At 52.0% G+C, this 15,568-nt stretch overlaps 1 protein-coding gene across 1 annotated transcript in view; it reads right to left on the bottom strand.

Annotated features, from left to right (window-relative positions):
* Positions 1-12,204, bottom strand: part of BICDL1 (BICD family like cargo adaptor 1) — a 32,602-nt gene extending 20,398 nt beyond the window's left edge. Inside the window, exons 1-2 of the mRNA XM_085326119.1 lie at positions 12,172-12,204; positions 11,334-11,549 (exon numbers count right to left, since the gene is read on the bottom strand). Of these exons, the coding sequence (XP_085182245.1) occupies positions 11,334-11,549; positions 12,172-12,204 (249 nt within the window). The remainder of the gene's footprint in view (positions 1-11,333; positions 11,550-12,171) is intronic.
* Between the last annotated feature and the right edge of the window lie 3,364 nt (positions 12,205-15,568).

Here is a 15,568-nt window from a genome sequence, read left to right as displayed (position 1 = left end):
CACCAGAGGCCAGAGCGCAGGCAGATCATCCTGCTCCCGGGAGCCAGCTTGCCCGCGGCTCCCATCCTTAGGCTCTACGGCAGGATTTTAACCTGGGATCTGCCCTGGCATCACTGCCTTGAAACACTTAACTCTTCCTCGTGCTGCYGGAACGCACGAATACGGCGATCGGCGGCGAGAGATTGCTGTGCTCGGCGGCCGCGGAGGGAGCAGCAAACCCGCCGAGGGCTTGCTCTGCTCAGGAGTGCCTAAACTGGTGTCGCTTAAAACTGCTGCTGGAGCTCAGGGAGCTGCAGGAAGCTTTATCCCCTGGTCCCAAATCCTGTGCATCCCCCTTTCCCCTCCCGCCCTTCGTGCRACGAGCCAGGCGGCCTGGGGGAACCACGGGGCCCCTCCTTGGCCTTGCTCCAAGGGTTTTTTGGTCTTGTTGAATTAGACCAGATCTCCACCCCACCAAGCTGGGACACCAGAAAGACACAAATGGATCAGAGAAGAGTCACTTATGTACCACAGGAGGTCTGTGAGCACCTCGGGCCCTAATATCCTCTCTAACGCACTCCAGCTTGGGATACGGCGCTTTCCTAAACGGAGACAGATCTCGGCTGGGTGATGTTCACACTGGGCATGGTGCTGGTGTGGCTGGGCTGACCAAACGAGACAACTAGCCTGCTCTCGAGACCCTGATGGGCAGTTTTACCCTGAGGAATTTTCCACTTGCAGAAAGCTTGCTGTGCTGGGGCTGGGCTCGCTCGCCCCGAGGCAGGGCAGGAGCAGCGGGATGTAGCCGATAGCCACCCGCTCAGCRGCAGAAGGTCTTGGTGCAACTGGTATTGGCCGCAATACAGACGTGGATTTCCAGTGCTGACCCATATCCAGGCTAATTTTCAGAAATTAATAGGTTAAGGAGGGAGGGGGGGGGAAAGCAAAGCATAGGTCTGTTAAGCTCTTGGGGCGGGGGGAGTTTCCCAGCATGATCCCCACTGGCACCAAGGGACAAAGGAGATAAAGATATTAGAGGCCAAGTTTTCAGCACAAGCCTCCTCTTAAGCACTGATTCAAAATACAGCTTTACTTGTCAAGCGGTGAGACACCGAAGACATCTATGTGTCTCAAACCTATTTGTTTGGAGGACAAGACAAATACTACCACTTAAAAAGCAGTGTATCAGCTTTCATCCTTACTCGGGTTTACTGCAAGGTTCTTGTATTAAATATTATTTATGGCAACTCTTAAATGTTAGTGGGAAAGAGGAGCGTTTGGCCAGGCTTCTGCACRGAGCAGGAATTTACACAGGGTTACCAGGCTCGCTGGGGCTAATCCCTGCCGGCATTATACATCATCTGACAGTTGCCAAGGAGACGAGCATAATCTCAGCGAGACAAGATACGCGAGAAGGGTATTTATGGACAGTTGCCTAATGATGCTGGTGGAATGCACCACAAAGTGATTAGTTGTGCATCTTTGAAGTATATAAATATATATGTGTGTGTATAGGTGTSTATGCATGTTTGCATGCTTTGGAAACTGCTTTGCAGAGTAACCAGCTGTTTCTTCCCTCTCCGTTCCTGGGCCATGCTTGGCGGCACCCATGGGTGAGCTGGTCGTGGGTGCTGGTGGCATGTGCCAGGCCCCGCGGGAAGGGTTAACCTCACGTGGGCGGGCTGGCATGTGGGTCTCAGCCAGGTTTTAGGCAGATTAGGCCATCCTCCCTGACCTGGAGTGGTTTATAGCCCTGCGCTCAGGGAGATTAAGAGGAGCAGGAGAGCCAATATCTTCCTTTGAACCATGCAGTTAGGGAAGGCGTCTTGTCACCCCCCGTTTCGCCAAGCAAAAGGCTTCCTTGGCAGTGCGTTCCCTGCCCGTGGGAAGGGGCAGGGACGGAGAAGCTGCTGCTCAGGACCGAGGGCACTAATGGACAAAATCTAGTGCTGGGCAAATGTCCCCTCTGCGGACTAAAGAGAAGCCGCAGCCTGCGTGGGTCTGCCTGTCTGCTTTGCTTYCTCCCAACTTGGTCTTTTTAGCCTGTGAGACAGTTTCTTGATGGAGGGAGGAAAAAAATAAGGCTTTTCCAAGTTTTCAAAGCCCGATGTGAATTACTGCTCGGGAAGGCAAGTCGCTGGGAACTGGGCGCAGCTTGCGGCATCAGCGTTGATGCCAGCAGGCAGCTCCAAGCTGCTGGCTCGGGTGACGCCTCGGATAGAGGAGGCCTCTTTAAGTGCAGCAAATCGACCTGTTAATCCTCCATATGTGGGTTACAAGGAGACTTCTCAGCCTGTGCAAATCAGCGGTGACAACCTCGGTTCGCGTTTCTGCCGTGGCACCTGCCTCCCCTTCAACCGGTTCAAAGCAGTGACAGGACACGCGGGCTATTTCTTCTGGTTACTCAAGGAGCTAGCCAGTGAGCAGCACCTCCGCCTTCCCGCAGCCCTGCTCCCTGGGGCAGCGCTCCATTTGCTTGCTTGGGGTCTGCGTCCGTGCTGGCATGCCGTGAAGGCAGGATGCTGGCTGAGAGGTCGGAAGGCACCTGCGTTTCCTTAGCTTTAGAAGCGCCAGGGACTTACGATCTCCTCTGGCAGGAGAAAGGTGCTGCTCCCAACTCCTGCTGTCCTTCTCCACCTCTGCCTGGGTACTGAGCTCGGTCTGTGCCAGGAAAAGGAGCCTGAGCAGGTTAAACAGTGCCTTTTGGCCTTYTGTCTTGCCTTGACAGCGATGAATTTGGGGCAGCTGGGTATAGCCAGTGGGGAATGGCTTTGGGCAGCGAAGGGTGCTGAGCAGCCCACGACCGGGCTCCTTGCCTGCAGCACCGGGGCAGGACTTGGCCTGAGGAGGACACGGTAGTACTGAAATCATTGCTTCCATAAGCTTTTGACTTGCACTTTTAAAGCTTTGAATATTTACTAGTAAGTGCAGACATCTAGTCCCTCGTGCTACGGTGGACAGGAGAATAAAGACTAAGAAAYGTGACATTCCGGGACAATTCAGGGAGAATTCCCATAAGCCTTGGGAAATAAATCTCTTGATTAGAGGCAAAAACTTCAGCAATCATATGAGTTAGCAAATTCCTATGCAACTTCATAGCTGATTGATGAATGTTATTGGGAAAATGMCACATTTTTCTTAAGACTGAAAACCTGAAGTGACCATGTTTGCTAAAATCTGGAAACATTCAGCTCCATATAAACATAAATCTGCAGAGAAGTTGAAACAGAGGTCAGTTCCAAAGCCTGCAACCTTTAAGATCACTCATTGTTTTGGGGCATTTCAGGTTTCTCTGCCTTTTTCCTTCCACATCTAGAAACAGTAGGAAGACCTGACCTGACCTTACTGGAAGTTTTGCCTGCATAAAAGACATAGAAACCTCAGAAAGCCTCTCTGAGACTTAGTTTTACCTAGTTGCCTTCACACCAGGCAAAACTTCACCAGCCCTTCCTTACCAGTGACTCCCTGACCATTGCTGAAAGCCTCCTTTGGAGACCCTGTAGCTCCCCTGGGTCTGCAGTCTACTCAAATATCCCAATTGTAAGGTTTGATTTCTTAATGTCTCATTTTTATCCTGCCACTTAAGTACTGTCCTGTACCTAGATGATGTGGAGAACAAAGCTTAATTTCTATACAGATACAGTTTTTTCCCTAATACCTTTTTCCCTGAGCTGGGAATTCAGTATGGGATCCAGCTCGCATTGGGTTACTGCCCATAGGCTTAACCGAGCAGCTATGCCTCATCTCCCAGGCATCATTTACTAGTATTGCAGTAGGGTGTGTGCAGAACGCCTGCTCACTGAGTACAGAAACACAGGAAATTTCTTCAAGCACTTCTATGAAAGGYGCCGTTCTGTTATAACCTGTGGGTATTTGGTCCTGAAACACTTCACCTGGCAAAAGCTAACGGGATTATGACTCTCTTTCYGTACAGACCCTTCCCTCTGGCATGTCTCGGGGCTTTCGCCTGCCCCAAGCCACTGGTGCGAGCGACAGATCTGATGGTCTGTATCAGTGTGGCAGAGGACTTCGGCTTTTCCTGATCTGGCCTTGTGGGCAGCARTATTAAGTGGCATTTTTTGTTCAACAAATAAACATGAACAACTTAAGCCAAACAGTTGCCAAATGGAATAGCTTTCCAGGTTGGTACATGGTCTCCAATACAAACTGCCAAGTCTGGAAGTGGAGTCAGGAACAGATTTCTAAAGATGTAGGGATGGGACTTGCTCAGCTATGTTTTATCTGGACTTGAGGTATAATATGGTCTCACGCTGGCTTAAGAAACAAGACTGTGGAGAAGACTATCAGCCCAAAGCTGGCAAGTAACTTAACTTTTGACTGATCTTCACAAGATGTAACCAAGAGGGGAGAAGCTGAGGGACAAATGGGAAGTGGAGAGAAGCAATCGAGGAGAAACCCAGTGGATCCTTTAGGTCAGCTGAGCTGTACAGAGGAACCAGTAAATGGTGTTTAAAGAGGGAACTCAGGTGAGCTGGATGCCTTAAGCACCCAAGTATCCAGCAATCTTAGAACAATTCCCACGATAGCTCTGCATTTATCACACATCTATCTTACTGTATTAATCTCTGTAGAATCGTATCCTGTCTAAAACTCTCCAGGTAATTCCTCTTCTCTTGTATGCTTTGGTARGACATTAGAACCTCAGCAATGTTGAAATCTTGGCAACGCCCCTGCTCAGGACCCTGTGACGAGGATCCTGCCCACAAAGGAGATCTGGTACAAGTCTCCGGAGCCTCTGTACAGGGAGACACTTAATGAAGTCACCAGGGAAACCCGTCTCTGTTCAAACTGAAGTTCTTGCTTGGTCTGTTTATAAGCTACCTTTACCTACATCACCCTGCCTTGCAAGTCACTGGATTTGTCCTCATCTGTCAGCTGTTTCCCATGGTGCTCTCGCCTCTCGGCAGCTCCTCGCTCCCACCGAGAGTGGGATTTCCCTGTCCCCTTGGATGGTTTGGCCAAGCATGAGCCAGCTCTGTGCTGTATTGGGGCATCCAGAAGACAAGTCAGCAAGAGGCTCTGGTTAGTCCCATATCTGTGCTCAAAGTAAACTGGGTTTTGCAGAGAACAATTCTGAACAAAATGCCGATTAAAATCCAGGCTCTTTTGCAAGAGGCTGCTATGATTTCATGGGTAATCAGAGCATCTAATAGAGCTGGCCATAAAACTCAGTGTAGAAGAGACCTCCCTCTTGAGTTATGCTCTACCAAATTGCATTCATAAAAAGCAATCCTACTCTTAAAAAAAAAAGGATTTAGAAAGGCTTTTACTACAAGGTGCACTAATGTTATACACCACAGTGGTTCTTTAAAGAGCAAATACTTTTAATTGTTTTTTCTTCCTATGTAGATATTTGCAAAGCCTTCAATCTTGTTTAGCTCTGGCTCTAGTTAGTGATGCAGTGGCTGGATGCAAACACCTTCTGTGTCCTACTTTCTAGAATCTCCTGGAGGAAGTGTTTACAGTAAGTGTGAATAAGCAGAAAAAAAATCTTCTAAAAAATCCTTTCGACCCACATCTCCCTACCTCTGAGCTACTGCATTAAAAAAAAAATCTAARCTACTTCAAGTKCCTATTGCATTTGGGTCCYAGTCTWGATGCTTAAGAACAATGCAAGAGAGGGSCAGTCTCTCCCAGATTTTGATTTCCTTGTCCCAGATCAAAWTCACTCTTGGTCCTATACTGGATTCCTGTTTGCCGTTGAGTGCTATTTCTGATCTTTCAAGGCAAAAGCCTAGTGGAAGCTTCCAAGATCTGCTCCAGTGCTACTTGCTAGCAGAGAAAGCTGAGCCATGCAGGCTGGCCTCAGCTGACACGCAAGAAAAAGCCCATCATGGTGGAAGRTCAGGCAGTTGGCACTGATGGAGATATCCCAGACTGTCTCGGCCGTCGTTCCTGGCTGATCGCCGTGATGAGGCGGGAGGCTCTGGGGGCATGTTGCAGGGCTGGGTCCCTCCGCTCCTGTGCTGCGGCCAAGATGCCCTTTCCTGGGTCTGCTCACCTGCTTGCAAGTGGTTATTTTTAAGAAGGGAATAAAATGTTCATTGTCCTCCAGCAGCTTGTTGCCATGGCTCATTGCGGGTGCTCTGGACACCTGGCTGCCTCCTTGGGCTAGGAGACCTCCGGGGTGATTTTCTTCTGGAAGGACTGCAGGACCCAGAGGGGGCCGAAGCGGAGCGCGAGCGCCCGGGCGGCGAGCCGAGCCGAGCCCGCCGGCGGGGGCGGTGGCGGATGGTCCGAGGCTGGCCGCCTCGCGCGTCACAAGTGCGTCTCCCCGCGCATCCGCCGCCTGTCACGGCATCACAAGCAGAGGAATCACACCCGGTCGCCACGGCAACATCACCAGCCAGGATCGCGTGGTGTGCCGTCACCTAGCAACTGGCGAGGGGTCCCTGGAGACGGCGGGTACCGGCCCCCGGCCCCATCCCAGCGCCTCGGGGGGTGGCTGTGGCCCCATCCAGCCCCAGGGATGCGGCAGCCGCTCTCTCCTTCCCATGAGCAGGAATTTGTGCAGTTCTGCTACCTTTAGGGCAAGATTTTTTTTTTTCCCCAAACGGATGTTTTCCCTCTCCTTGCAGAGGGCTTTGCGCCGCATTTAGGTGACGTGGGCTGTGCAGGGCTCACGCGGGAGCCTCTGCACCAAGGCGCTCCAGCAAATGCTTCCAGTCACCGCGAGACCYGGAGGCATTTCATACCAAAGAGTGCAAAGAATCCACTGTAGCAGCTGATCCGCACCTTGACTCCTGAGGCTGCCCCAAGAAGGTGGTTCGGGAGCCTTGGCCACCTTGGGACTCGTTTCTTTAAAGAAAGCAAACCCAGCTGTGCTGAAGGGGACCTGCCTCTGTGCCAAGCATGCTGCTTCCAAACATGCCCTGCTGGGTTATATGAGACAACTCAMCAGACAAGAAGCAGAAGGAGGCTTGTATTAAGCATCCGTACAGATATAATACGGAATTAAAGGCAATTAAGCTTGCTCCCGGTGTAATGGCTGCAGACCTCTGGAGTGGCAAAAGGAGCGGATCTTGCCCAGCGCGCTTGTTCTAATAACTCTTCATGCAAAATCCAGATTATTCATCAAAACCAACACACCGTTAACTGACAACTGGGCCCTCTTTTCTGAGCATGTYGTTGAGCACCAAAGTATCCAAAAGAAGTGATTTTGTAGGGAGAAAATAATACGGTCAGCTCGCTCTTGGATAAGGAAAATGTTCCTTTCAGATCCAAGTCGGCCGGTTTCTGARGGTCCTCTGAAGGGCTGCTGCGGGCTTTGCGCCACCAGATCGGGAAGGGGAAGTCGCCCAACGGAAACGTCGCTGGAAGGCTGGTTTGTGCCTGGCAAAGAAAACCCGCTTGGAGCCACGCGCTTGCGCCAACTGGCCGCTCTTGCTGCACCAGCAGGACCGACCGAGACGCCTCGTTCTTGGCTGCGGTCTGCCGGCACGAGGCGCCCGGCAAATGTCAGGACTCGGTGGCTGAAGCACCCGCCGCAGGGGCTGCCGCTGCCACCTCCTCTCCAGGCACAAAGAGCCATTTCGGCAGTGCGCAATGCCACCGAAAACAGCTTTCCGTTGCAAAAATTCCCCGAGCTTGGCAGTGTTAAATTACTTCTTGGTGCTCTCTGTACCATGAAGGAAGTCTGAACGGGGCAGGATACGTCCTCATCCAAAGCGCGTGCAGCCGCCGGCTGCGGAGCGCGATGGCAGGAAGCGTGGGGGAAAGCCATCTGCCAAAGCCACGCAGAAAGGGTGTGAAAGTCTTTTCTTCTTTTTTTTTTTTTCTTTTTTTCTTCATTCACTTCCTGACAAAGTAGTAATATATCGCCTCGTTATGGGGAAAGGGCTGCTTGTGACCGTGTGTGTTAGGAGCTCCCGGAAGCCCGAAGGGGGACAGGACCCTTGCTGCTGGGTGCTGGGGGCACACGTAGGAGACCTTTTCCTTCACCCCTCTGATTCCTTAACTTAAAAGGATGGAAAGTGTAGGGTTTTTCCTTGTTTTCCAAATGAGGAACCGAAACAGATGGGAGAACGATTGCGACGGAGCTGGAAACAGAACGCAAACGAAATAACTTCCAAGCCGCCACTTTCCTAGCAAACACCGTGCGCTCTCTCCCGTGCTTGGCCTCCGAGCGCTGCGGTAGAGCGGTATGTCCCCGGCGCCCGGCTCGCGATACGCCCTGCCGCTCTCCCAGGTGAAACGAGAGTTCAGGATGGTGTGGGCACGCTGCTGAGAGCTACTACGCAGCTCCCAGCAGCTCCCACCCTGCTCAGTGCAGACCCACACCAAGGGCTGCATGTCACGAGGAGGCAACGTTCCTCATAGCCTACTTACTATTATTAGATACGTAAAGTTCTCCTGTATCGGCATCTCATCTGAAGACCTCAAATCATTTTGCAGACCTCATTTTAGCCTCTTGGCAATTCTGAGGCAAGACACTTATCCCTGTTTTTAGAGACCTGAATAAACTTAAAATCCCCATCCTTYGGCCTTATCAGTCTCTGCCAGAATCAGCAACGGATTTTCAGTCCCGTGTTTTAATCGCACGACAGTACTTTCTGTGGCCCTCTGCTAAGCTTGGGTGGGTGTGTGGGAGTGCACGCTTGTTTACCGTTTGGGCTGTGCTTAGACTGGAAAAGAAAACTGGTGGGGTAGATCCTGCCCCACTGCTATGGAAAGCAAGGTTAAAAAAAAAGTCTTCAGCCCAGTAGGTTTAATTAGGCAGAGAAAGAGTATAAAGGCAGCAGGACCAAGGAGGAGTAGGATGAAGGACATGGCAGATACTTCCCTTCCAAGGCTGTATCACTTTGAGGTGAAGTGGCTGAAGCCTGGGGACCCTGGAAAGAGCAGGTAGCACCAGGAGATGCTAGCTGGTGAGACTAAGATTGGCATCTGACATAGTGCCTGGTGGCAAGGGAATACCTCTGCCAGGGGAGAAGTGCTGAAGTATTGTAAAACTGGGTTACAAGGCATTAATTGCTTAAAAAATTAGAAATCAAAAATTAAAGAACTGGTGCCTATCTTATGTAGAATGACTCATGCCTGAGACTCGCTGTCTCTCCTCCTGCAAGCGAAGCCTCTCCAGGGTGTGCAGCTGTGAATGGGATGGAGTTAAGGCTTTGAATGAGGTTTTTCATTGCCTTATCACARGCTTCTCGCAGCTCTCTCCTTCCGAACAACCCACCAGGACACAAAATGCCAGCTGGGAAGGTGCACAAAGTGCAGAACCCGAAACGGAGCGGGGATACAAGCAGCACTGCCAAGTTCACTGAGGCTGTGATAGCACATCCGTGTAGGGTTCTGTCTCCTGGCACTCAGTTCACGATCCCCAGCAAAACTCCAGCCTACGGCGAMGCAGCTGTGGGCAAGTGCATCCGTGTAGCTCTACTTGTCCTTGTTTACTGAAAGTCTAAGCAGTAACAGGAGTCATGGCTATGGGGGCACCCGGGTTTGAGCACCCCCACTGCCTCAAGCAGTAGATATATAACCTCTTTGGCATAAGGTATCAGACAAACAAGACTGCAGTTGCACTACCAAACCGTAGCAAGTCTGGAATACCAAACGCTCGACGCAAGCCACTAATCAAGCACAAATCAGACTCAGCTTTTTGAAAGCTTCAACCTAAGTGAACCACAAGAAGCCATTCCCAATTCACTTCCATCTTGTCCAGATTGTCAGGTCTTTGGGAAGCCCTTTCCCATCCCCAGTGTCCATTGCCCTTTTTGAGTTACCAGGAGGTCTTGGGCAGGTGAGGAACCGAATGAGCGCTGAATTGCACGGGGGGAGTGTAAGCTGCTGTCTCTGCCCCTCTGCACGTTAGGGGGTAACTGTCGCCATCTCAAAGCTGGGCATGGGGATGGGGTAGAGCAGAAGGGGAGCACCAAGACTCAACTTTTTTCTTGGATATGGCAATTCTGAAGCTCCAGACAGAGACTATTTCTGGCAGCAACAAGGAGTTAAGGGACCAAAACCTGCCCTTGAGCATTGCATGCTGGTGGACCCAACCTTGTGGCTCCTTTGCTCAAGGCTTAGCCCCGTGGCCCCCTGAACAGCTRGGCTGGGAGCAGCTGAAGCAGAATGAGTGTTGCAGGGGCTTTAAACCACATCAAACCATCCTTAAGCAAGCCTCCTGGCTTTCCGGTCTTCTAGACTGCTCTTTCAGTTTGGACTTATACTGGTACCACGACAAATCTTACACTTCCTAGCCAGGTACAGAAATCAGCCATAAACACAGAAAATCCTTCTGAGGGTCMCAAAATCTGATGTGAGCAAAGTCCTTAGCTCCAGATACAAACCTGACAACACAGGAGCTCTGCAAGAGCTAAGACAGAGCATCACGGCCGTATTGTATGTGAGATGCTCTGTCCAGTGAAGAGTTTTGGAGTTTTCTGGTTCTCAGGTCATGATCAAGGCCTCAGCCCTCCCTGAGGCAGCACCTACATCAGCCTCAGAGACTCTGCCCTGACTGAACCTGGTCTGAAATGCTCTTTCCACCTCCCATTAGATGCGTCTCTTTAGCAGGAGTCTGTGTGCTATATTACTTTGGGATATGCAGCTGTTGAGAAAATATTTTCATCTTTTGGAATAACTGTGTTCTCAAACATTAATGAAATGGTTTGTCCTGATTGTCCAGTGGGAAGAAGAACCCCAAGATCCTTAATTCTAGAAGACAGGTCAACTTCTAGGGGAGGAGGCAACAACTATTATGCTTTTTATTCCCAGGAAAAAGCCCCGTGCTRGACTTGTTCAGTCAGTGAGGCTGATTTGTAGCAGCCTCACTATAAATCCTCTCTCATGCAGAGGTCGAGACTCTTTGCTGCAACATGTCTTTCCAAGGAGCATCAGTAGGTTCTCACACATCTAACCACGGGCAGSGGCGTACCACTGTGTGGTGCCAGGGTATGTTCAATTAAAAAAAATATAGCCAGTAAATGTCAAAAAAGGGGAGGAGGGCAGCAAMGAGTCTTTCACCTCACTGACCCTGTCGCAAGTTAGCCTTTTCCTTCCATGCTACGTTTGCTTGGCACGTTCGTAAATTAGAAATAGATTTTCTACATTGAATTTAGATACAAAAATTTGAGAAAACGATGCAACAAACCCCCACTCACCCCACAAAGCTACTGTTTCACCAACCAAATACAGTGCTGTCTAAAGGCGTAAAGCTCAGTTTAAAGGCAACACTAGGGTAATTTGAGTGGAGTTAGACCCATTTTTTCTCTTTGACAAGAAAGCCTTCCCGCTAGGGCGCTGAAATCGTTGTTTACGGCAGCGCTGCGAGCTGTTCCCGCGACCAGCGCGGCTCAGCTCCTGCCTCGCAGGGGCTCGCCGCCGTGACTCACCCTGCTGAGCTGGTCCAGGAGTCTTTGGTTCTGCTCGGAGAGTTCCTGGACGGCCCGCGTCTTCTCCCGGTCCGCTTCGCGCAGGTGGACCTGCTGCTTCTCCAGCTCGTCCTGCAGCTGCTTCACGTCGCTCTCCAGCTCGGACACCCGGCCTTCCCACTCGCCTTCTCGGTTCTCAAAGCGCCGCCTCAGCTCGTGCTTCTCTTGTTCCAGGTGCTAGAGAGCAGAGAGGAAAGAGGTTAGGAAGGGAGAAAAAGAAACACGAGTGCTGCCTYCTTGCCTTCCGTCGTGCTCAGCGCTGGCTCTTTCCGCACGGGAAAGGGGAGCGTGCTCTGGAAGTCGCGATCTCACGTCAAGGCAGGTCACAGGCACTGAATTTGCTTCCCGTTTTCAGCAGTCAGCCTGTCCTTGGGCTCAGTGGATGAGCACATCGAATCTTTTTACAGAAACAACTGCCAAAAGTGCAAAGCAGGCTGCATGTCAATAAGCGGAAAATATAGGTCAGGCAGGCCAACTGATTTAGTGGAGCCTAAYCTAACCCTAAAGCAACTGGGTGGTGGCATATTCTTTTAAAAACTGCCTTTATAGTCACAAATGTACAAACTGTATCCTTACAGATGATGAGGAAGCCAGATGCAGCATCTTTCTGGTCATATGGGTCTCATGAACAACCGCCGAATCATTTCTCCATTTGCTCCGTCTATTCCTGACCTAATTAGTGGCTGGTCGTTTGACAGCACACAGTAACTCTGCTGTTTGATGTGGTCCCCTCTCAAATGGCAATGGATGCAAGGAAGCAATTTCTATAGACACCACCAGTATGTGCATTTTGGGTTACTTGTTYGGAAAGTGCTGTTGGTTCTGGCGACATCGTTCTGTTTAGGACTGGCTGTGAAACCTGGAGCAGCAGAAATCTAGGGGAACTTAGGTTTTACAGGCTCAGTTAAATGAGGGCTTGACTGAAACAGAGCTGCAAATCAGGTCAAAATAGATCTACGTTATGCCTGTTTGAAAGAAACCTTGCTCGGAAGCTCTGAGCTTGAATTTCCCCTGGTGACCAAAGCCATCTGCAAGCTTGTGGAGCGGTCACAGGCTGGGACACAGCCATGTCCCAAGAGCAGCAAGGAAACCTGAAGAGCAGCAACCTCTTCTGGGTTGTCATCTGTCCCCCAGAATAACCTGCTGCTGCTCTCTCCTGGGTCCAGCTGTCCTTTGAAGAACGTGTCTCAGCCAAGAGGAGAAACCCCTCGGAGGTCGTGCTGGCCCAGGGTGTGACCTCCCAGCGAGCAATCCCCGCAACGCTTACGATAGCAGGGCAGAACAAGCCTGCGAGGAGGAGAAGAAAATTGTGCTGCGTTGCTGTGACGTGGCTTTTTATCGCTGGGGAGAAGCGCGGGCGGCGAGGCGGCCGCTCGCCCCGGGTGCCTGCCGCCGCCGCTTCCTCTGCCGCGTGCCTCGACGGCGCGGCGCCGGCAACCCTCTGCCCTGGGCTAGCCCTGATCTTCCACCTCTTCTGCTCTGCAAAAGAGGCCACGGTGGCTCTCTCCTGACCGGAGGGCTGAGTCCACTCGACGCTCCTCCCCATCCTTGCAGCGCGGCAGGTGCCCGCGAGGGTCCTCCCGCAACCTTCTGCCAACCCGGCTCCTTCTAGAAAACCCGCAAACGTGAGGGTGAAAGCACGGAGTGAAAGCAAAAATACCTCCCCRTGCTGCAAGGCACCGAGAGGGCGAGGGTCCCTCGCAAACGAGGGGGACCGGCAGCACTGCAATTATTTTTAATGCAATAAGCCGGCACGCGATCCCAGGGTCCGGCCCGTGACGACCGCCRCGGAGGAAGGCAGCCGCAATTTCAGTTCGAGCGGCAGGCTGAAAAACGCTGTCTTTTATAGCTCCGTGTCTCATTCACTGCTAGGCAACGTTCGCAGAGATCCGGGGCCTTCGCTGAACGGGAGCTGCAGCTCCAGCCTGCTGCTAGCAGCAGAGCAGCCCAAGCCCTGCGGCGCGCAGCGGCGCGCTCGGCCGCGGCGCAGGCGCTAGCCGCGAGCCCCGCCAGGCATTTCAAAACCAGCACGGTCCCTTCCCGCAAAAGAAAAATCCCCGCCGCGCGGAGCTCCGGTAAACCGTCGTCGCAAAGGTTTGACTCGGAGGGAGGCGGAGAAGATCGAGCCTGTTCTCTCGTGCCGCTGGAGAGAGCAGCACGAGCGCGCGGGGGGCCGTGACGCCCTTCCCAGGAGGAGGGAAACCGGCCTGGCCACGCTGACCGGCTCGCCCCGCGCCCGCAGCCTTCGCCTCGCGCCCCGGCGCCCGCCCGGCTTCGCGGCAGGGCAGAGCGCTGTTCTCGCTGGGGGGGGGGTTCTTGTTTTACTGATGCCTCTCACTGATTTTTACGCAGAATTGATTCCTATAAGGCATTTTTTCCCCAAAAAAGYGGGCTTCCCTCTACTTAACCGAGCTGGGTTTGTCCTCCTCTACAGAGAGGAGAGCAAAGGGGAGCTGCTTCGGGGCCGCTGGGTCAACTGCGAGCTCTTCGGCATCGGAGAGGAAGGGGGCTGCTCACGGTTGCATCCTCGGAGCAGGTACAACTGCCTCAGATCACGTATCAGAATTTAATCAAAGACTTTGATTCCACATTTAGCAAGGAATGTGAACTCCGACTCTGCAGGGGAAGATCTGCCCGAGCAAGAGGTGTGGTACAAACGCTGCACTTCTTCAAAATACACCGTACGTGGCCATCGCCAGCTAGCCGTGCCGTGCGCGCGCCGGCCCGGAGGAGGCAGAGACGCGGTTCTAACGGGCACGCAGCGATCCCGCTGCAAAGGGCAGCCGGGGCAGAGCAGCAGCGGAGCAGGCGGCCGGCGCGCCGGCTCCCGGGAGACGGAGCACCTGCGCCGAGCCCTCGCAAACAACTCTGAACTGGCAACCCGGAGGGGAGGGGAGAAAAAAAAAAACCCTCCCTTCCTCCAAGCTATTTAAACATCACTAAATCGGGCGCGATTGCCTCCGAGGATCCCACCCGCGGCCTGGTTTCGAGCCACAYGCCGAGAGCGCTCGGCGTAGGCACGCGGGCGCGGGCTGCGGGCTCCCCGCGATCGAAAACCTCCTTGGGCTCCTTGTTCGCTTCGGCGGCAACGGGAGGAGGCCAGCACTTAATCTGCCCGCCCTAGGATTACAAGGCTTGTTTTGTAGCAGATTAACATTCAAGTTGTGTTTTTTTGCTTTTGTGTTTTATTTTATTTTATTTGGGGGGTGAAATAGCACTGTCTCAGCCCTGCCAGACAAGATCTGACTCCAAGCAGGTAGCGCTGCTTCCCGCCAGATGAGTTGCCCCCAAAGCAGGACTCCCTTACTCAGCTGGAAGCTGGAGGGATACTGATGCGACGAAAAGGTGCGAACAAAGGGCCAAGGTTTATCCAACGCCCTTAAGAAAGGGCCTTCCTCCACCTCGAGGCACAGGCGAACAGCGTCCGAAGGGGCCCACGGGAGCGGACGTAAACATCTGGGAGGTCTGACTTTATCCAAACTACTATGAAGTCGCAGTTGTATCTAAAGCACTCTGGAGTCTCATTTCCATCTTTACGTTTTGCAGACCCCGAGCAGTGTTTGAGACGCCAGGACAGTCAAGTAGGCAGCTTAGAAAGTATCYGGGCTTGCACATTTTTTTCCCTCAGTGGTAGGACAGGTTCCAGCCCAGCTCACAGGGAAAACCGCACCAGCCCAACAGTAAATATGTTTGCTCTTGCTATGCTGTTTAAAGAACAAACTGAAAATGTTCTCTCTGGGAAATTTTAATCTGATAAATAGTGCTACTAAACAACAGTTTGAGCAAATGTCACCTTCACTATTGTTTCTGCCAGAATAGTAAATAGAGATTTTCCTGCAAGGAAGAAGGGATCAGATAGGGTAAAGGACAGGGTCTAATGACAGACAAGTATCTCTCCTTAGGAAGAAAAGGCTCCCAGAACAAAGGACTTACAGTAATTTCACAAATCCTCTTGAACTTGCTAGATGTGAGACTGCAYGAGGAAGGGACATAGCAAGAGGCAGGACCATGCACGAAGAAGTGATCTAGGGCTGTGACTTGAAATCTGAATGTTAATCGAGCACCGTTCAAGCTCGCTCCGGAAGGGTGAGAGAGGGGCCTTTCCTTTCCTAAACAGAACTCCTTGCTGGGAGAATTAAAATTTCAGGAGCACGTCTGAGAAAAAGCCTGGCGATAATGGTGATTCTCCCTCACAG

The sequence above is a fragment of the Rhea americana genome, unplaced genomic scaffold, assembly GCF_003343005.1.
Source record: "Rhea americana isolate MKP2758 unplaced genomic scaffold, rheAme1 scaffold_128, whole genome shotgun sequence".
Classification (NCBI taxonomy): Eukaryota; Metazoa; Chordata; class Aves; order Rheiformes; family Rheidae; genus Rhea; species Rhea americana.
Note: the sequence above shows the minus strand (reverse complement) of the source record. Positions and strands in the feature narration are given on the sequence as shown.